General features: G+C 45.5%; 1 protein-coding gene across 1 annotated transcript in view; it reads right to left on the bottom strand.

Annotated features, from left to right (window-relative positions):
• Positions 1–24,265, bottom strand: part of ADAMTS16 (ADAM metallopeptidase with thrombospondin type 1 motif 16) — a 298,537-nt gene that overhangs the window by 57,476 nt on the left and 216,796 nt on the right. Inside the window, exons 17-18 of the mRNA XM_066579089.1 lie at positions 9,444–9,582; positions 1,128–1,254 (exon numbers count right to left, since the gene is read on the bottom strand). Coding sequence (XP_066435186.1) covers positions 1,128–1,254; positions 9,444–9,582 — 266 coding nt within the window. The remainder of the gene's footprint in view (positions 1–1,127; positions 1,255–9,443; positions 9,583–24,265) is intronic.

Here is a 24,265-nt window from a genome sequence, read left to right as displayed (position 1 = left end):
GTGTGTGTGTACACCCGTGTAGAGCGTATGGCCTCTGTGTGCACACGGAGGTTTATGTGCTTTTAGTAGACGTTAGAAAGCATGAGAAGATTTTACAAAAAACGGATCTTCAAGATATTCAAGATGGATAAAAGCAGTTTTATTAGCAAATGGAGATGGCGCTAATCTTGTACACACTGAACAATAGATATTAGGTGACTGTTAGCAGCAGCAGGTCTGTTGCAGCAGTGCTGGGATCGCTGCCGGGTTGACCGAGTCCGGTGTGGGTTTTAGACATGATTCTGCACCTTCTAGCTTACTACGTGTGACACAATGTGCTCACATCTGTGGATGATTATCTGGGATGGATAGGAAGCTGAGGTGCTGTGAATTGTCATTTGCTTGTTGTCTGAGCTGGCAGTGAGTGGCTCCCGTGGTCAGCGTGGTGTCCACGGTTCCTTACTGTGTGCTTCGGCTTATTCTACTGAAGTTAAGTGCTGTGTTTTGTTTTGTTCTTTATCAGTTTGGCTAAGTAGGGCTACTTAGGTCCCAGGAACGAGAGCAGGCCTGCATCTATCGATGCGATCAGTCTGCCGTGTTAGGCAGGGCCCTTTCCCTCGTTCGTTAAGTATTTAGGGAAAGACTTCCCATTTATTATCTGTCAGTTTGTTTTGGGCGCCGCACTGTCAGCAAGTATTGTGCATGTCTGCAGTTGCTGGTCCAGCACATCCAAAACAGACCTAACAAGGTCATTGCTTGAACGGCCCCATCCTCAGCACACCCATCGTGACATTGTTGAATCCAAGTTCCAAACTGCTAGCATATTCCCTGGAACTACCATATAGATAATAGTGACTGAGACATGAATTCTGTTCAGTTTATGCCAAGTTGACATGCTTGCTGCAGTGCTGTATACTGAGTACTGTATAGAAGCGGTTCACTATAAGCCCTGCACCTTACATTGGGCGCTAGTCAGCAGGATGGACAGATATATGGGGAGTCAAGCGGCCTCATTCTCTTATCGATGGGACCCATGGGCACCTGCTAGCTAATCGATCTTCATTCGTCTGCACGTTACATGATCACGATGTTCATTCATTCATTCATTCATTCATTCATTCTATTGTATGTGCAGATTTCTAACTTACCTTGGAGAACAATCTTGTAAGTTGCAAGGAACCCGTTGTGTGATAGGCCGATGCTTTGCATTACAAAACGAAGTGTTGACCTGAATCTGCAGGTCTTTGTAGCACGCCTCTCTGGTGTTCATGTAACCTGCAAGAAAACAACCTACATTTTTTCTTTGGCCATTATTCATATTTATAAGTAAAATCCGCAGCTTGGAACGTTTAAAGGGAACCTGTCAGGTAGGTTATGCTGTGCTTACGGATTCCAGTGGTTGGTCACTTATAGGGTACTGTGCAGGGACTCAAGAGAGGCAGTGTGGGAATAAGTGTGGTGACTACAGCAGAGGAACACATTATACTCAGGGGTTGACTTATTGTGTCCTAAATACACTGAAAAATACAACGTTGGGGCCAAACATCATATTTACGAAGCCCCTCGTTCCTGTGTTATTAATGAAAGACCTATAACACTCTTCTGGCTAGGAAGGTTGTCGGTCCGACCAGGAGCTGTAGAAGACAATCCAAGCCTCTTACACAGTGCCGGCACCCTGTGGGTGGACGAGCCCCACACTGCGGGAGCGAGTGGCGCACCAGGCATGTAGTGCTGTACATAAATCTGGTATTCTTTATTCCTAGTGCAGAGGCGCCCGCGGCATCGCCATATACAGCGATGGATGATTAGTGGATTCATTTTTAGCTTAAAGGGACCCCGCCATATCCCCACAGCACTATAGACCGTTACGGTGTTGTTAGGGCAGGTGATGGAGCTGGGTGATGTAGTTTTATACTCACCCGATCCCTGGATCCAGCACTGTTGCCCTCCCCAGATCACGCAGCGCATGAAAACCTGCCTCTATTCGAGTCCTGTTCGCTCTCCTGTGCAAGTCTATGGGAGAGTGTGAACATGGGACTTTGAAAAGATTCAGATTTTCCTGCACCACGTGATCTTCGGAGGTCGACAGCGCTGAATTGGGTGAATTTTGGGACTGGATACGAGACATAATTAAAAAATCTACCTTGTTGATATCAGTCTGAGTCCCAGAACTTGTATGTTGGGTATTGTTGATGGGCTTAGTGGGCGTTCTCTTCTGGGAGTTCAGAGAGTTGGGTCAGGCACGGAAGCAGCTGCCCCCCCTCCCAACAGAAGGAGATCTTGTCCAAAAAATAGGAGAGATTATATCTTTGTAAACGGGAAGAGGCGGTGTGACTAAGTTTGAGGAAATTTGGGGCAGATGGTCCGATCTATATAATGGATAGTTTATATCAAGTGCTGGTTGTATTGATGTATCGTGGAACAGCTGATGGGATTTGGGGGAGAAGCGGTAGTTTTTTGTTGTGTGCAGGGGGAGATAATGATTTGCTTAAACATAGTTCTAATGAATTGTATGGTTTGGGTGGGGTAACGCTCTGTTCTATGTAGATTATGCATGCACAAAGGTCATTAATTAAGCAGTAATTGTATTATTAAAAAAAACATCCAGTGTTAGAAAAAGTGAAATTTTGCTTTGGGCATTAAAGTACAAAACACCCTTCGTTCATGAAAGGGTTAAACAATTAAACTTCCATTTGCCATTCTAATTTTCACTGAGGAAGAATCCAGTAAACTACGCCCCTCTTCAGTAGACTTTACACCCCTGTCAATGGGGCCGGCTGTCGGTTATGTGATAGATGAGGCTGGTACAATAGTAACGGGGAACTGACAATAGTTGTAATTAGTTGCACGAACTTCGTCATCCAGTTTCCTCTGCAGATTCTACTGTCATCCATCACTCAATAAAACTAAATGCTGCTCTTTGTTTTTACTCCTGGACCTTTCTGGCTAGCAAAATGCTAAGTCCCAAGTCTGACCAGACTTTTCCGTCCAGCAGGAGGCTCAACATGTAATGACTAAATGTATAAGAAAAGACAAAGCAGACATTGTGTCGGGGAAAGACCAGCTCCCAACCGCACGGAGAAGCATTGGTATACATTCCCATAGTAATGGGACTAACTCTATGGCTGCAGTGCCACGAAGATCGAACATGGAACTCCATGATGACATCCTCCCTCAGATAGAACTGCATATCATAAATGGGAGCCGACACCTTCATTTATTAGTTCTTGGCTGAAGAGCTTTACTTTCAGTCACCCCTCCCCATCTCCAGCAGTTTCATGATAGACCACTTGACTGTTTCAGATAGTAGGCCTGTAAACATGTGAGTTGGGCTTTAAGAGTCTCTGTCACCTACTTGTAGCCCTGTGAGCTGAGTTTATGGACTGATGTAGTGATCTAGTACATCATCCTGGTCCCCTCCATAAATGTCATACATGTATGTCTTATGTTGATGCACTGTGCAAAGATGTCTTGTCATTTCCAGTGTGTGTATTGCACAGCTGCAGCGCTTGAGAGGTTAATGTCTGCAACAATCCAAAGCCCGCATGTCAATGTATCAAGTCTGTCATGTAAAGTGTTATGAGAGGAGGTTATAAATGTGAGTGATTGAGAGCGGGAAGGAGAGTGCATGCCTTCAGAAGTTTGGTGGTACACGAGGTCCAGGTAAATGTGCTGAAGCATGGAAGAGGAGGAGATATTTCCCGTTCTGCATGAGACTGGATGTTAATGGAGTGAGCCCCAAGAAAGAGAGAGAGAGAGCGTCAGTGAGTCTAACTAGTCTCTACAAGGCCCAGTGCAGAGGTACTATCCGGTTAATTATTTTCCTATGTGGCCGTCTGAAGTCTGGATCACCGCGTAGGGGTACACCCTTTATTGTCCCAACCATGCATCCCTAAGGCTGGGTGGAGGTACTAGGAGACATTAATTGCTGTTCACACACGTGTCTTTAAGTCTAGAAGAGCCGTGTGGAGGTACTACAATTTAATAATCTATGAAGTCTGTTCATTTACCTGCACTGTGAAGTCTTTGATTGAACTGACTTGTATTGTGTTACTCCTTATTCAAGTAAAGTTTGTACTGGGCTCTGACTGTTCCCAGAGACCCGTAGTACTAAAGAACTGTTTGTGGCTGCATTTCTTATCCGCCGAGGGTCCTACCGGCACATGCAGGAATGGTGGCATCACGCGTGACAAGCGTTTCCCTGTTCTTCAGTTTATTGGGCATCCCTATCCTAGGGGTGTCCGGGGTTTGGCTCAGTGCTACTCTGGCCTTGGCGGCATGTGTCTCTGCAGGATGGAGCATGGTAAGTGCCGCCGTGACAAGACAGCACTATACCCTCCCAGCTCCCCAGTGTGTGCCAAGTGTCCGGGGTCTCTCTATGGGACACTGGGTGACCCGCTGAGTCCGGGGATGTAAGTGTTATACTTACCACCCCGGTGTCAGAGCTGGAAGCCACCGCTCAGTGCATTGAACGGCGCTGCTAAAAAGACCAGCCATTATAAAATTAGAACAGGCGGACTACTTAGCAGCACCGATCAATGCACTGAGAAGTGACTTCATCGCTGACCAGGGGTGATGAAAGCTTAGCTCATAGGGCTAAAAGTAGGTGACAGATTCCCTTTAAAGCAGCATAGCTTTGCAGTTGTTGATGATTATTAACCCTTTCCATGCAAGCGATTTCCTAACAATAAGAAAAGATTTTATTAACCTTTTATCGGCATTTTTGAGGTTCCACAGAGTTTTAAAAAAATGAGTGAAGATGAGAAGCCCTTTAATTAAATGCAGACTTTGGAAACTAAAAACTGCTGCAAAGGTTGTGTAGATCTGGCCTTATTGTGTTCAATGTTGTTGCCTTAACTACTGGAATCTCAGAAAGACGACTGCTAATTTGGACAAACCTCTTAAAACTAAACTGCTGCTATATTTATTGAAGCCTCTTATAGCTGATAATTAAAACTCCTTTAAGGGGACGGCATTAATGACACGAGTAGCATCGCTCCTCTCTTGATAACTAACCAATGCAGTTACGGAACATGTTGATAAACTTACTATAACCTCCTGCTATTCATGATGCTGTATGGCACTTCTGATTGGTTTAGAGCACTTCAGCAGATGACATAGTTATTACATGCCAATTAGTAGAACAATATCACGCATTTTACAAGTAATTGCCTTCATCTTAATCTAAGGTGCTCTTCTTCCTTTACGGACTGACAGAATCTAGATGGATATTTCCATAACATTCTCCATTATTGACCCATGTAAGAGGTAAATGCCTCATCTCCCCTGGACCTCCCTTCATATCACTAGAAGGACAATGGTCCATCTGTAGGCATTACCAGTAGTGTCTGCTGTTTAGCATACACTATGCAACTAAAATCCCTGCTGATCTACCGTTCCTCATGAGCCAACGTGTCATTTTGAAACCATGAAGTCTTTATCTTTGCGTTCACGCCTGTCCACCTCTCCCATTAGATGTAGCTTGAGAAAGCATAAAACTATCAAAATATCAGCTCATTTAATTGAGGAGTTCATAATGACCATTCAATAAAGCCTTTATTTTGGCGACTGCAGCAGCAGCGAAGAGGAAGTACCATAGACATTAATCCATCACTTCGGTCAGATCGCACTCACATATTACAACTCCAAGTCATTCATGAAAAACGTTTTGCAGAATCAATTTTACTTGGAGGAAGGTTGTAAAATCTGTTTATTGGCTCTCTAAATGGCGCGGCGTCCTATAACATTCACAGCTTGACGGTCCACACTCTTGGCTGGGCACACCATCGTGGAGGAAGTTATGAAGAATCTTCAACTCTCTGTAAATCGGGGCTTTGATCTGTAAATGTTTTCTGCCAAATATTTAATCGTGATGTTTACCTTTGCCAAAATATCGGTGCGCATATAAAACTGTCAGAGAAGAGCGAAGTTACCGTCACTCAGCGCAAAAACCGTATAAATATTGTGCAAGGCAAACATATTTCTCATTGATTTTATTCCACCCGCAACAGCAGTTTGTGGACAGATTTCAGTACTTACTAAGATGTGGTATGATAAGGCACCGTTCACACGGCATCCAGGCCTTCCAGTGGAGCTATTTGTTGGAAGCATTTCCTAACCTATATCTCTGATGGAAGTTCCAATGTATGCCGTGTATAGGCATAACATGACAAATGTCTGCCATTACCACGCAGGGTACACTTTTCTTTTTAACTGGAGTTAATTAGTATTTTGCAGCGGTCCGCTGTATAGGAAGGTGCAGCTTACTGTGCTTTCCTTACAGTAGAAAAAGAGGCTTCCATAGGGTTAAAATGAATCGGTCACATCCCTTAAGCATGATAAACTAAGTTAAGAATGAGGAATCTGGGAATGTCCTTCTTATACTTACCTGAGGTTCCTGCGCTGTCACCGGTGGACGTCAGCCAGTTTGACTCTTTTCTTCAGGCAGTGTGAGCGCATTCCCATAGAAAACAGTGAGTGCAAATAGACAGCCTAAAGAAAAGAGTGAAACTGACTGACTGACGAGCGCCAATGTCTACCGGTGACAGCGCAGGAATGGTGGCCAGGTAAGTATAAAAAGCACATCCCCGGACTCCTTATTCCCGGTCCTATAAACATCATAACTTAGTTTGTCCTACTAATAGCATGCGGCGAGTTCCCTTTAATGGAAGCCTAAAACACACCAAGCCTGGAGCTCAGATACCGTGTGCACAGAGCCCTAGACATTATAATATGATGTAACATCAGACTTTACAGAGAAAAAGAACCTGTGAGCCTGACTTCTATACCGGGAAAGCGCTTTGAACAAATTATTGAACAGCATGTATGCAAGAACTTGGATGAGAATGGAGTAATTAACCAGAGCCAGCATGCATTTGTAACAGACAAGTCATGCCAGACAAATCTAATTTCCTTCTATGACAGAATCACCGACTGGGTTGATCAGGGACATGCGGTGGATATAGTATATCATGACTTTAGTAAAGCATTTGACAAAGTATCTCATACCATGCTTATTGAAATAAAGACCACATATGGGATTGACAAGGCAACTGCTAGGTGGATTCACAACTGGCTGAGTGATTGTACTCAAAGAGTGGTCATAAATGGCTGCACATCCAAGTGGAAAAATGTATCAAGTGGGGGACCACAAGGCTCTGTCCTAGACCCAGTGTTCTTCAACATTTTTTATAAATGATCTGGAGGAGGGAATTGATGGAAAACTGATCAAATTTGCTAAACGACACAAAGCTAGGAGGGATAGGTGACACGGAGGAAGAGAGAGAGTATTCAAAAAGATCTAGACAAGCTTGTACAGTGGGTGGCGACTAACAGAATGTTATTTAACAAGGAGAAATGCAAAGTCCTCCATCTGGGCAAGAAAAATGAAGAAAGCACATACAGAATGGGAGGAATTGGGCTAAGCAGCAGCACATGTGAAAAAGACTTGGGTATACTACTAGATCATAGACTGAACATGAGTCAACAGAGTGATGCAGCAGCCAAAAAGGCAAACACAAGTCTGGGATGTATTAAGAGAAGCATAGAGTCTATATCACGTGAGGTCATTATCCCCTCTACTCTTCCTTAGTCAGACCTCATCTGGAATACTGTGTCCAGTACTGGGCACCCCAAAAGACATAGACAAACTGGAGCAAGTTCAGAGAAGAGTTACCAAGACTGTGAGTGGTCTGCAAATCATGTCCTATGGGGAACAGTTAAAGGATCTGGGAATGTTTAGCAGAAGAGAAGGCTGAGAGGAGACTTAATAGCCGTCTACAAATATCTGAAGGGCTGTCACAGTGCAGAGGGATCAGCCCTATTCTCATCTTCACAAGGAAAGACTAGAAGCAATGGGATGAAACTGAAAAGGAGGAGACACAGATTAGATATTAGACAGTGAGGGGGATCAATGAGTGGAACAGGTTGCCACGAGAGGTGGTGAATTCTCCTTCAATGGAAGTGTTCATACAATGGCTGGACAAATCTGTCTTGGGATGATTTAGTGATCCTGCACTGAGCAGGAGGTTGGACCAGATGACCCTGGAGGTCCCTTCTAACTCTACCAGTCTATGATTCCAGAATTCGACACAAATAAATCCATTTTGTAGCAAGCGGCCGCTGCATCATAGATTATGCATGTAAATCATTGTTTGGTCCTTGCTCATAGAATACAGATGAGTCACAAAGACGAACTTACAAATACAGCATGTATCATGAACTAGTGAAGGAGGTTACCCCATCTGGTCCCTGCAGAGAGCTAAATGTATAGTAGCCACTAAATAGAGGGCAACTTACTAAGACACAAGAAAAACCTATCCAAGAAAACAAACTGTGCGCCTCTACTGCCCTGTGGGTATATCATTTCATATGCTCTTAGTAATGGTTCCAAGTGGCATCAGTAGTTCATTCATTTAGATTTGTCACATCAGCAGGTCATGTGACTAGGTTTACATGTATGACTGGTTAATCAAGCTTTTTACAGTTTGTCACACTATTCATCCATGTTCTATGATTAAGGCTACACAAGGCTTGACGGTGCAGTGAGCACGCTCTCCGCTAAATGGATTTTATGGATTTAGAAGAAAGCTGGTTTGTTTGTTGTACTGAAAATCCCTATAAAGTGCTGGCCACTAGGGGTCTCCCTTCCTCCTAACTTGCTGTGCACTGACTACTGTCAAGTGATGTTATCTCTGTTACTGGAGACAGCATGATGGCAGAACGGGAAGTGTAGAATGGGGATGAACCATCTAACTTATTGAAGTTTATGAGGAAGAGGGAAGTAAGGAGCAGAGGCGAAGCATACAGACATGTGGTGAGATGACTTGGACCACAATCAGGAACTGGAAGCACAAAAAGAGGGCATTTGCTCCAATTGATTTCAATGGGAGTGAAACCATCTTTTACACTTCCAGCCGTGAGCACCGATGCGGACGTTTGGCCCCACAGCACTGACAGCTGGCAGGAGAACCAGCTGAACGGCTGGGATGCTGAGCGGCTCACTCCTGCCAATCAGCTTTTGATAATCTACCCTGAGGATAGGTAATCAATACTAAATACTCAGAAGGCCTCTTTAAGGGCTCAGTCACACGGGCGCCGATCCCCCCGTGTTTCTGGACGATAAGACGGCTGCACCGCGTGCGGAAGAATCTCCACATGACCGGCTCCATTGCCAGCCAGGTGTTCTTTCTTCCGGCCGGTGCGGAGAGTCGTCCACACCTGCAGAGCGGTCGTCTTATCGTCCAGAAACATGGGCGGATCGGCACCCGCGTGACCGAGCCCTAAGTGGAAAATGTTACTGATCGTTAGAATATTAGAGTTTGAAAACAGAAAACAAAAAGAGCCAATATACGTTAACGATGAATCTAGAGGGAGAATGCAGCCGTTAGCCAGATTCACTAGAGATTAACGACTAGTGAGAACATTCGCAGCAAACAGTACATTGTCCAAGTGCCAGACTGTACCTCCACCGCATGAAGCCGAGCACTGCGAGCGGATGATCGCCCAGGTGAAGTTGTGCCTCGGAGTCGCCCTCCTCTCATTCTCCTGCTTCGGGACTGCATACTCCCACATTACTCCGGGGTTCTTGCCTTGCAGTAGGATCTACAAACAACAGATGCCTTTTAGTTTCTCGTCTCGTGGATTATGTTATGCTTGCAATTTCAAAATTGTAAACTAATGTAAGTGAATCCAGCGGAGCGCCACATCCCGCGGAGCGCCACATCCCGCGGAGCACCACATCCCGCGGAGCGCCACATCCCGCGGAGCGCCGTGCAGCGCCACATCCCGCGGAGCGCCACATCCCGCGGAGCGCCACATCCCGCGGAGCGCCACATCCCGCGGAGCGCCACATCCCGCGGAGCGCCGTGCAGCGCCGCCGTATCCCATCCACATCTAAGCTCCCATTCCAGGAGGAGTTCATTACAAGACTGGGGATCCGCTGCCAGACAGATATCAACACAACGGATATCAGAAGGAATGCGACAGTCAAGTAGAGAGCGGAACCAGGAGAAGAAGATGTGGCACATCATCATCAGTCACACATTAACCCCTTAACCAACACCGCACACATTAACCCCTCAACCAACACCGCACACATTAACCCCTTAACCAACACCGCACACATTAACCCCTCAACCAACACCGCACACATTAACCCCTCAACCAACACCTCCCACATTAACCCCTCAACCAACACCTCACACATTAACCCCTTAACCAACACCGCACACATTAACCCCTTAACCGACACCTCACACATTAACCCCTTAACCAACACCTCACACATTAACCCCTCAACCGACACCTCCCACATTAACCCCTTAACCAACACCTCACACATTAACCCCTTAACCGACACCGCACACATTAACCCCTTAACCAACACCGCACACATTAACCCCTTAACCAACACCGCACACATTAACCCCTTAACCAACACCTCACTCATTAACCCCTTAACCAACACCTCACACATTAACCCCTCAACCAACACCTCACACATTAACCCCTTAACCAACACCTCACACATTAACCCCTCAACCGACACCTCACACATTAACCCCTCAACCAACACCTCACACATTAACCCCTCAACCAACACCTCACACATTAACCCCTTAACCAACACCTCACACATTAACCCCTTAACCAACACCGCACACAATAACCCCTTAACCAACACCGCACACATTAACCCCTTAACCAACACCGCACACAATAACCCCTTAACCAACACCTCACACATTAACCCCTTAACCAACACCTCACACATTAACCCCTTAACCAACACCTCACACATTAACCCCTTAACCAACACCTCACACATTAACCCCTTAACCAACACCGCACACATTAACCCCTTAACCAACACCGCACACATTAACCCCTTAACCAACACCTCACACATTAACCCCTTAACCAACACCGCACACAATAACCCCTTAACCGACACCTCACACATTAACCCCTTAACCAACACCTCACACATTAACCCCTCAACCAACACCTCACACATTAACCCCTCAACCAACACCTCACACATTAACCCCTTAACCAACACCGCACACATTAACCCCTTAACCAACACCGCACACATTAACCCCTCAACCGACACCTCACACATTAACCAACACCGCACACATTAACCCCTTAACCAACACCTTACACATTAACCCCTTAACCAACACCTCACACATTAACCCCTTAACCAACACCGCACACATTAACCCCTTAACCAACACCTCACACATTAACCCCTTAACCAACACCTCACACATTAACCCCTTAACCAACACCTCACACATTAACCCCTCAACCGACACCTCACACATTAACCCCTCAACCAACACCTCACACATTAACCCCTTAACCAACACCGCACACAATAACCCCTTAACCGACACCGCACACATTAACCCCTTAACCGACACCTCACACATTAACCCCTTAACCGACACCTCACACATTAACCCCTCAACCGACACCTCACACATTAACCCCTTAACCGACACCTCACACATTAACCCCTCAACCGACACCTCACACATTAACCCCTTAACCGACACCTCACACATTAACCCCTCAACCGACACCTCACACATTAACCCCTTAACCAACACCTCACACATTAACCCCTCAACCGACACCTCACACATTAACCCCTTAACCAACACCTCACACATTAACCCCTTAACCGACACCGCACACATTAACCCCTCAACCGACACCTCACACATTAACCCCTTAACCGACACCTCACACATTAACCCCTTAACCGACACCTCACACATTAACCCCTTAACCGACACCTCACACATTAACCCCTTAACCGACACCTCACACATTAACCCCTTAACCGACACCTCACACATTAACCCCTTAACCGACACCTCACACATTAACCCCTTAACCGACACCTCACACATTAACCCCTTAACCGACACCTCACACATTAACCCCTTAACCGACACCTCACACATTAACCCCTTAACCGACACCTCACACATTAACCCCTTAACCGACACCTCACACATTAACCCCTTAACCGACACCTCACACATTAACCCCTTAACCGACACCTCACACATTAACCCCTTAACCGACACCTCACACATTAACCCCTTAACCGACACCTCACACATTAACCCCTTAACCGACACCTCACACATTAACCCCTTAACCGACACCTCACACATTAACCCCTTAACAACACCGCACACATTAACCCCTTAACCAACACCGCACACATTAACCCCTTAACCAACACCTCACACATTAACCCCTTAACCGACACCACACACATTAACCCCTTAACCGACACCTCACACATTAACCCCTTAACCGACACCTCACACATTAACCCCTTAACCGACACCTCACACATTAACCCCTTAACCGACACCGCACACATTAACCCCTTAACCGACACCTCACACATTAACCCCTTAACCAACACCTCCCACATTAACCCCTTAACCAACACCTCACACATTAACCCCTTAACCAACACCTCCCACATTAACCCCTTAACCAACACCTCACACATTAACCCCTTAACCAACACCTCACACATTAACCCCTTAACCAACACCTCACACATTAACCCCTTAACCAACACCGCACACATTAACCCCTTAACCAACACCTCACACATTAACCCCTTAACCAACACCTCACACATTAACCCCTTAACCAACACCGCACACATTAACCCCTTAACCAACACCTCACACATTAACCCCTTAACCAACACCTCACACATTAACCCCTTAACCGACACCTCACACATTAACCCCTCAACCGACACCTCACACATTAACCCCTCAACCAACACCTCACACATTAACCCCTTAACCAACACCTCACACATTAACCCCTTAACCAACACCTCACACATTAACCCCTTAACCAACACCGCACACAATAACCCCTTAACCAACACCGCACACAATAACCCCTTAACCAACACCGCACACAATAACCCCTTAACCAACACCTCACACATTAACCCCTTAACCAACACCTCACACATTAACCCCTTAACCAACACCGCACACAATAACCCCTTAACCAACACCGCACACAATAACACCTTAACCAACACCGCACACAATAACCCCTTAACCAACACCGCACACAATAACCCCTCAACCGACACCTCACACATTAACCCCTTAACCGACACCGCACACATTAACCCCTTAACCAACACCGCACACATTAACCCCTTAACCAACACCGCACACATTAACCCTTAACCAACACCGCACACAATAACCCCTTAACCGACACCTCACACATTAACCCCTCAACCAACACCTCACACATTAACCCCTTAACCGACACCGCACACATTAACCCCTTAACCAACACCGCACACATTAACCCCTTAACCAACACCGCACACATTAACCCTTAACCAACACCGCACACAATAACCCCTTAACCGACACCTCACACATTAACCCCTCAACCGACACCTCACACATTAACCCCTTAACCGACACCTCACACATTAACCCCTTAACCGACACCTCACACATTAACCCCTTAACCGACACCTCAGACATTAACCCCTTAACCGACACCTCACACATTAACCCCTTAACCGACACCTCACACATTAACCCCTTAACCGACACCTCACACATTAACCCCTTAACCGACACCTCACACATTAACCCCTTAACCAACACCTCACACATTAACCCCTTAACACCTCACACATTAACCCCTTAACCGACACCTCACACATTAACCCCTTAACACCTCACACATTAACCCCTTAACCGACACCTCACACATTAACCCCTTAACCGACACCTCACACATTAACCCCTTAACCGACACCTCACACATTAACCCCTTAACCAACACCTCACACATTAACCCCTTAACCGACACCTCACACATTAACCCCTTAACCAACACCTCCCACATTAACCCCTTAACCAACGCCGCACACATTAACCCCTTAACCAACACCGCACACATTAACCCCTCAACCGACACCTCACACATTAACCCCTTAACCGACACCTCACACATTAACCCCTTAACCGACACCTCACACATTAACCCCTTAACCGACACCTCAGACATTACCCCTTAACCGACACCTCACACATTAACCCCTTAACCGACACCTCACACATTAACCCCTTAACCGACACCTCACACATTAACCCCTTAACCGACACCGCACACATTAACCCCTTAACCAACACCGCACACATTAACCCCTTAACCGACACCGCACACATTAACCCCTCAACCGACACCTCACACATTAACCCCTTAACCGACACCTCACACATTAACCCCTTAACCGACACCTCACACATTAACCCCTTAACCGACACCTCAGACATTAACCCCTTAACCGACACCTCACACATTAACCCCTTAACCGACACCTCACACATTAACCCCTTAACCGACACCTCACACATTAACCCCTTAACCAACACCTCACACATTAACCCCTTAACCAACACCTCACACATTAACCCCTTAACACCTCACACATTAACCCCTTAACCGACACCTCACACATTAACCCCTTAACACCTCACACATTAACCCCTTAACCGACACCTCACACATTAACCCCTTAACCGACACCTCACACATTAACCCCTTAACCGACACCTCACACATTAACCCCTTAACCAACACCTCACACATTAACCCCTTAACCGACACCTCACACATTAACCCCTTAACCAACACCTCCCACATTAACCCCTTAACCAACACCGCACACATTAACCCCTTAACCAACACCTCACACATTAACCCCTTAACCAACACCGCACACATTAACCCCTTAACCGACACCTCACACATTAACCCCTTAACCGACACCTCACACATTAACCCCTTAACCGACACCTCACACATTAACCCCTTAACCGACACCGCACACATTAACCCCTTAACCGACACCTAACACATTAACCCCTTAACCAACACCTCACACATTAACCCCTTAACAACACCTCCCACATTAACCCCTTAACCAACACCTCACACATTAACCCCTTAACCAACACCTCACACATTAACCCCTTAACCAACACCTCACACATTAACCCCTTAACCAACACCTCACACATTAACCCCTTAACCAACACCTCACACATTAACCCCTTAACCAACACCTCACACATTAACCCCTTAACCAACACCGCACACATTAACCCCTTAACCAACACCTCACACATTAACCCCTTAACCAACACCTCACACATTAACCCCTTAACCAACACCTCACACATTAACCCCTTAACCAACACCTCACACATTAACCCCTTAACCAACACCGCACACATTAACCCCTTAACCAACACCTCACACATTAACCCCTTAACCAACACCGCACACATTAACCCCTTAACCAACACCTCACACATTAACCCCTTAACCAACACCTCACACATTAACCCCTTAACCAACACCGCACACATTAACCCCTTAACCAACACCGCCCACATTAACCCCTTAACCAACACCGCACACATTAACCCCTTAACCAACACCTCACACATTAACCCCTTAACCAACACCTCACACATTAACCCCTTAACCAACACCTCACACATTAACCCCTTAACCAACACCTCACACATTAACCCCTTAACCAACACCTCACACATTAACCCCTTAACCAACACCTCACACATTACCCCTTAACCAACACCGCACACATTAACCCCTTAACCAACACCTCACACATTAACCCCTTAACCAACACCTCACACATAAACCCCTTAACCAACACCGCACACATTAACCCCTTAACCAACACCTCACACATTAACCCCTTAACCAACACCTCACACATTAACCCCTTAACCAACACCTCACACATCAACCCCTTAACCAACACCTCACACATTAACCCCTTAAAGGGGTTGTCCCGCGGCAGCAAGTGGGTCTATACACTTCTGTATGGCCATATTAATGCACTTTGTAATATACATCATGCATTAAATATGAGCCATACAGAAGTTATCAAAAGTTTTTCACTTACCTGCTCCGTTGCTAGCGTCCTCGTCTCCATGGTTGCCGTCTAATGGCCAAATTAGACGCGCTTGCGCAGTCCGGGTCTTCTGCTTTTGTGAATGGGGCTCCGTGTAGCTCTGTGTAGCTCCGCCCCGTCACGTGCCGATTCCAGCCAATCAGGAGGCTGGAATCGGCAATGGACCGCACAGAAGCCCTGCGGTCCACCGAGGGAGAAGATGCCGGCGGCCATCTTCACCGGGTAAGTAAGAAGTCACCGGAGCGCGGGGATTCAGGTAAGCGCTGTCCGGTGCTCTTTTTTAACCCCTGCATCGGGGTTGTCTCGCGCCGAACGGGGGGGGGGGGGTTGAAAAAAAAAAAAAAAACGTTTCGGCACGGGACAACCTCTTTAACCAACACATTAACCCCTTAACCAAAACCTCGCTTTTCATTTTCTTTTTTTCCTCCCCACTCTCAAAAAAAATCATCCCCGCTTTATTTCTTCCCCGGGCGGTATGAGGGCTCGCCTTTCGCAGGACGACTTGTATTCTCCTAGGTACTATGTAATGTTCCATATAATGTAGTGAAAACCTTTGAAAAATTTCTAAGTGGCAGAAAATGGAAAAAACAAAAAGTAATTCTGCCATTTTTGAGCGGGTTTTCCTTTCATGCTGCACACACTGCATCAAAACGAACAAGTTAAATGAATTCTGCGGATCGGTGCGATGACGACAAGACCACCAGAGCGCCTTTATTTTCAATCAATATAGCTGTGTCAGTACTTGTTTTTTGCGGGACGCCCTGTAGTCTCTATTGGTAGCATTTTTTCTTGGTAACCAAAAAAGCACAATTCTGCCATTGCGTTTTTTTCCTGATCCAATCATCAGCTCCTTTGGTAGATCAGGCTTTTACGGACACGGTGATACCAGAGGTTTGGTTTTTTATTATAACAACACAGGAAAAGGTGTTTTTTTTTAAACTTTTACTTTTACTTTTTTTCGGAATGCTGAGGCATTCTGTTTGACCATGGATTGAATGAAGGTCGTATCTTTTTATTCCACTGCTGTAAGAAGTGCTGCCTTCTACCATTGATACTGTGACTCATTTTTTTCTAGTAATAAAAGTTTGACACATTTCTAAATTTTCCTCTAGTCCCCACGGGGGACCTAAACTTGTAATCATTTGATCGCACATGCAATATAATGTAATAACATAATATTACACTATACAGGCATTCTACCAAGCTTGGCTTAATAGGCAATCAGCCTTGGCAGCACTGAGGGCCTTCAGAACTGAACGGCACCCAGTGATCACATCGCAGGGGTGTTCTGGGCCCCAGAACTTTGATTGGGGATCTAAATGCTGCTGTCAGAACTGACAGCCATATTTAAAGGATTAACAGCGGCAGTCAGTGTTCATGCTAGCCAACAGCCAACACCCGCATTGTATGGAGTGGGATCGGATCCTGATCCCCCTCTATACAAACCCCAAACGCACAAGACGTAACTGCGCATTCTGTGTTAAGGGAACTGGTATCCCATGTCATCTTGGAACTGGTATCGCCATGTCCTGCCAGTGTGGTTGGTACCAGGAATGGGATCTACTGGCTGCCCGCGTGAAGGAGAAGTAGCTGTCAGTCAGAGGGAACCATTGTGCTATGAATCCTACATTGACTTGGTGTTGAGCGTTGAGGTATAATGTGGTAAATCAGGTTGTGACACATCTATAAGAGATGGCGTTTGGCACCATGTGAGTGAGTGTGTATGCACAAAGAGCCCTTCAGAGAGTGACCACAAGGTAGGTCTGAAGCCTCCTACCGAACACCAACCAGGAAGCCTGAGAGAAGCGGAGTTGAGGTCTGAAGTAGCTGCAGAGCTTGTGCTGGGAACAGTGAATCCAGAGAGATTGGGAAAGTGAAGAGTAAGGTTTTGGAGCATGTAAAGTTACTGTGGACCAGAGAACCATATGAGCCTCAGACCAATAGCAGTGGTTAAACCACATATGGAATATTGTAGACAGTTTTGGGCACTGGTACTCAAGAAGGACATATCAGAGCTTGAGCCAGTTCAAATGCGGTCAACAAAAGTAATAAATGGAATGGATGGACTACAATACCAAAGGAGTTTATTTAGTTTAGAAAAAAGACCTCTGAAGGTGCTCTAATGACTATGTATAATATATCATGGATCAGTACAGAGATCTCTCCATCATCTATTATACCCAGGACTGTAACAAGGGGGCGCTCTAATGACTATGTATAATATATCATGGGTCAGTACAGAGATCTCTCCCATCATCTATTATACCCAGGACTGTAACAAGGGGGCGCTCTAATGACTATGTATAATATATCATGGATCAGTACAGAGATCTCTCCATCATCTATTATACCCAGGACTGTAACAAGGGGGCGCTCTAATGACTATGTATAATATATCATGGGTCAGTACAGAGATCTCTCAATCATCTATTATACCCAGGACTGTAACAAGGGGGCGCTCTAATAACTATGTATAATATATCAGGGGACAGTACAGAGATCTCTCCCATCATCTATTGTACCCAGGACTGTAACAAGGGGGCGCTCTAATAGCTATGTATAATATATCAGGGGTCAGTACAGAGATCTCTCCCATCATCTGTTGTACCCAGGACTGTAACCAGGGGGTGGTCTAATAACTATGTATAGATACATCAAGGGTCAGTTCAGAGATCTCTCCCATCATCTATTATACCCCGGACTGTAACAAGGGGGCGCTCTAATAACTATGTATAAATATATCAGGGGTCAGTACAGAGATCTCTCCCATCGTCTTTTATACCCAGGACTGTAACAAGGGGGCGCTCCAATAACTTTGTATAGATATATCAGGGAAAAGTACAGAAATCTCTCCAATCATCTATTATACCCAGGACTGTAACAAGGGGGCGCTCTAATAACTATGTATAGATATATCAGGGGTCAGTACAGAGATCTCTGCCATCATCTGTTATACCCAGGACTGTAACAAGGGGGCGCTCTAATAACTATGCATAGATATATCAGGGGTCAGTACAGAGATCTCTGCCATCATCTGTTATACCCAGGACTGTAACAAGGGGGCGCTCTAATAACTATGCATAGATATATCAGGGGTCAGTACAGAGATCTCTCCCATCATCTATTATACCCAGCCCTGTAACAAGGGGGCGCTCTAATAACTATGTAAAGATATATCAGGGGTCAGTACAGAAATCTCTCCAATCATCTATTACACCCAGGACTGTAACAAGGGGAGTGCTCTAATAACTATGTATAATATATCAGGGGTCAGTAAAGAGATCTCTCCCATCATATATTATACCCAGGACTGTAACAAGGGGGCGCTCTAATAACTATGTAAAGATATATCAGGGGTCAGTACAGAGATCTCTCCCATCATCTATTATTCCCAGGACTGTAACCAGGGGGTGGTCTAATAACTATGTATAATATATCAGGGGTCAGTACAGAGATCTCTCCCATCATATATTATACCCAGGACTGTAACAAGGGGGCGCTCTAATAACTATGTATAGATATATCAGGGGTCAGTACAAAGATCTCTCCCATCATCTATTATTCCCAAGACTGTAACCAGTGGGTGGTCTAATAACTATGTATAGATATATCAGGGGTCAGTACAGAGATCTCTCCCATCATCTATTATACCCAGGACTGTAACAAGGGGGCGCTCTAATAACTATGTATAGATATATCAGGGGTCAGTACAGAGATCTCTCCCATCATCTATTATACCCAGGATTGTGACTGTCACAAGGAGGCTCCCTCTATGTCTAGAGGAAAGAAGGTTTCTACACAGACATAGAAGCGTGTTCTTTACTGTAAGAGCACTTAGACTATAGAACTCTCTGCCTGAGGACGTGGTGATGACAAAGTGGATAAAAGAGGGACTTGGAGGTCTTTCTTGAGTGTTACAATACTATATGTTAGATCACTGATTATTCAAAAGGGTCGGTGATCCGGGGATTATTCCGATTGCCAGATTGGAGTCGGGAAGGAAGTTTCTTCCCCTTTAATCAGGAAACTTGGCACTCATTTGTTTGTTTTTTTTTTTGCCTACCCCTGGATCAACATTGAGCAGTGAGGGGGGTGGGGTGTTTAATAGGCTGAACTAGATGGACATGTGTCTTTTTTCAGCTTACTATACCATGTTTCTGGCTGCCATAGGAGAGCTACCAAGGCCGCATGGGTGTGGACCCGAGTTAGAGAATGCGCTCTAGAACCCTTCAAGAGAGAAGATCCAACTAGACCAAAAGATCTCGTGTAACAGAGTATGAATTGTGGAAATTCATGCAATTCTTTGCCAAGTACAAGTTGAAGTGAAGTCACTGAACTCTGTGCGGTCCTAAGTGGTGTGTGAGAAAGTGATATTCTTAAATACCTGAGCAGTGACCTAATTTAGTAGATTTGGATTGCAAATGCTGCATGGCCACGTATTTGTACATGAGTGATGAAGAGGTAGTTCTTGAAGGGTGGCGGCCTTGTGGTTGTAAGGACCTGGTTACATTTCTCCCGGCTTGAAAGAGCTGCGGAATAAGTTGGCGCTACACAAATAAAGATTATTCTTATTACCTGCAAAGCCATCAGGGTAGTTGTAGTCATGTAGCAGTGTTCTCCTCTTATCAGGGACTTGTGCACAGCAATGCTTCTAGGAACGGATCGCTCTGTATATACGGTATGCATCGTGCAGGACTGCGAGCTTTTTATATCATCGGAATGCACATATATAATAAGGCCTTATTACGGTTCCATACAAAGCAGAGGAGTAATACACATGTATGCAAGAGACCCTAAACATGGCAATCGCACTATGATATTGTTACTATCTTTGTGTACTAAAATCACTAAGTAACATTCCTTTGGAGTATTTGTATCTAAAAAAAAAAGCAAAAAAACAAACAAGGCAGATTTATGAAATATCTGAAAAAAAAATCACAGCGCAGCTTTCATTTCTCATAGTGCGCTTGGAAAATGAAAGCTGTGATTGGCTGCTATGGGGAATAATCTATTTGTATAGCGCCAGCATATTCCGGAATAGTTTCTCTTTTAGACAGTTTTCATCATTCTGCCCCAAAGTTTATTTTCTAATTGATTATCTTTTCTTATGGGCTCTTTGACAAACAGCAGATTAGTTAAAGTTTTAATATTTCTTTATATTTGCACTATTGAGTTTTGAGTGGCATCGGGCTTCAGCTTTCCTGACACAATTCGACTGCCAGAATCTTAAATAAAGTGGAAAATGTTAATAGTTTAATTAGGCGACATCCCTTGGTGTATTCAGTACTTTGGCGCACGTTCTGCACAGAGACCACAATCGCATTTTCCTTGTTGCAAAAATAAACTAACAAGCGCCAAAAGTACAGAACAAACAGCACCTCTCCTCATTAGACTGTTCTACAACCAATGCCCCCGGGATCCTACAAAGGGGATTTTATAAGCATCGGAGATGATTTACAAGTACATGAGTTATAACACCAGACCTAATAGTTATTTGGTCCAGGCAGTGTTATTGGGAGTCTCATTGAACAGAAGAATGTTAGTGGCATTTACAGCAGCGTACATCACTGCCCAGCAGCGGGGATCTCCTGCATAGCCAACTGATCACTGCAGAATCCCTACAACTTAACCTTCTACTGTTTTATTTAAAAAGACGAGCCAATATAAAACTAGCAAATACAAACATGGTCACTAATCTTCCCTCCAACTGGCCCAGACCGCTGCGATAACAGCTGAAGACACTTATATATATATATATATATATATATATATATATAATGGCCTTTATGTTTTTGTGTGTCTTCAGCTGCCCTGGAAAGGTTATTGTGGCGGTCCGATGAGCCTCTGCAATTAGTGCCGAGCCTGCCTTGCCTCTATTCCAGAAACACTGCAGCTTATAAAGTACTGGAGGAGGCATAAATATGAATTGGCCCTGGTGAATTGGCCCTCTACCATCTACTCTAGTAACAAATCCATCAGAAGGGTCTGGCATTTACAAGCCATCATGGCTACCAGGTGGTGATGACCTAGGCGGTCAGTCGTATCCAGACTACTACCTCCTCAACTCTATCTCCTGTGAACTGTTAGCCCCAAGATGAAAGCACCGTGTGCATGGAATTGTTGGACTCCAACCGTCTTGTTTGGTGATCTCACTCATCAGCATGTTTCATGTGCTGCTATGATTTAGGTAAGTTGTTGATGCACTGGGTTAGTTTTTGTCATGTGTTAATACTTTATGTTTGACAGGTTTGTTCTTTAATTCTGTTGGTCTAGTAATTAATTGTAATGTACTTGGCTTCTCACGCTCCAGCACTGTCTCACAGCTAGTCTTCAATAGAGTCTTTAGCATTGCTGGAGGGATGCCAGGCGGTACATGATCAGTTCACATGGTCATCTGGCTAGTAAGAGGATGCGGCCCACCAGAGCACATGGTCAGTCTGTCAATCAGAAAGTCCAGCTTCCAGTGAATCAGAAGTTCTACAATCATATTGGCTTTTCTAATCTGGCTTGTTCCGAACAACTTGTTGGTCTCCATATCTTTCCTCAGATCCACTAGTGACGCGTGAAAAGTCTGACCATCTGTTTGTATTCAGTCTTGCAATCTGTCGTGCTTCTGGTTCCAACTCCTGACTAGGCTTCTGTGCTGACCCCCCCCCCCCCCCCTCCCGCCTCCCCGGGATATTTTATCTTGCATCTGTAGCACGTCTGATATTACAATTCAGCTTGTTCCTTACTATGGTCTTCTCTCAGGACTTTCCATCCGGCCTTTTTCCTGGTTGCTGTATAGTTTCGTCACTACGAACCCTTCAGCTCTACCAAATCAACTTCCATCAGCTGTCAGCTGTCCTGTGAGTTGGCCTGAGGAACCATCTGTAACTCAGAAGAACCTCTCTTGTGGAAGGCAAGTGCAAAGATTGGGGGATGCCCCAGTTAAGTCTACTCCAAGTCCCAGTCCATCCACTGCCAACAAATTTACGAGTACTGGATACATACATCTCTTTCACATGTATTATATAGATGGCACTGGTACCTGTACTTCTGCAATCTAGTTCCCCACTCCTATCTTCCATTCATGGACTTCATTGCCATCAGCTATCATTATTCCTATATTGCGTGACTATTAGTACCTTCTCATCATGATACTACAGGACAGTAGCACTTTATATACAGCTCGTGTTTCCTCACCAGTCTGCTATAGTTGATGTTTAATAGAGATGAGCGAGCACCAAAATGCTCGGGTGCTCGTTACTCGGGACGAAATTATCGCGATGCTCGAGGGTTCGTTTCGAGTAACGAACCCCATTGAAGTCAATGGGCGACTCGAGCATTTTTGTATATCGCCGATGCTCGCTAAGGTTTCCATTTGTGAAAATCGGGGCAATTTAAGAAAGTGATGGGAACAACACAGCAACGGATAGGGCAGGCGAGGGGCTACATGTTGGGCTGCATCTCAAGTTCCCAGGTCCCACTATTAAGCCACAATAGCGGCAAGAGTGGGCCCCCCCCCTCCCAACAACTTTTACTTCTGAAAAGCCCTCATTAGCAATGCATACCTTAGCTAAGCACCACACTACCTCCAACAAAGCACAATCCCTGCCTGCATGACACTCCACTGCCACTTCTCCTGGGTTACATGCTGCCGACCCCCCCCCCCCCCCCTGCACGACCCAGTGTCCACAGCGCACACCAAATTGTCCCTGCGCAGCCTTCAGCTGCCCTCATGCCACACCACCCTCATGTCTATTTATAAGTGCGTCTGCTATGAGGAGGAACCGCAGGCACACACTGCAGAGGGTTGGCACGGCTAGGCAGCGACCCTCTTTAAAAGGGGCGGGGCGATAGCCCACAATGCTGTACAGAAGCAATGAGAAATATAATCCTGTGCCACCACCATCAGGAGCTGCACACGTGGGCATAGCAATGGGGAACCTATGTGCCACACACTATTCATTCTGTCAAGGTGTCTGCATGCCCCAGTCAGACCGCGTTTTTTTATAAATAGCCACAGGCAGGTACAACTCCGCAATAGGAATTCCGTGTGCACCCACAGCATGGGTGGCTCCCTGGAACCCACCGGCTGTACATAAATGTATCCCATTGCAGTGCCCTGGACAGCAGAGCTAACGTCAGATTAAATGCAGGTGGGCTTCGGCCCACACTGCATGCCCCAACCTGACCGGGGTTTTTAATTCATAGACACAGGCAGGTGCAACTCCCTATTGTGAAGTCCCTGTGGACCGA

Source organism: Eleutherodactylus coqui, chromosome 9 (genome assembly GCF_035609145.1).
Source record: "Eleutherodactylus coqui strain aEleCoq1 chromosome 9, aEleCoq1.hap1, whole genome shotgun sequence".
Classification (NCBI taxonomy): domain Eukaryota; kingdom Metazoa; phylum Chordata; class Amphibia; order Anura; family Eleutherodactylidae; genus Eleutherodactylus; species Eleutherodactylus coqui.
Note: the sequence above shows the minus strand (reverse complement) of the source record. Positions and strands in the feature narration are given on the sequence as shown.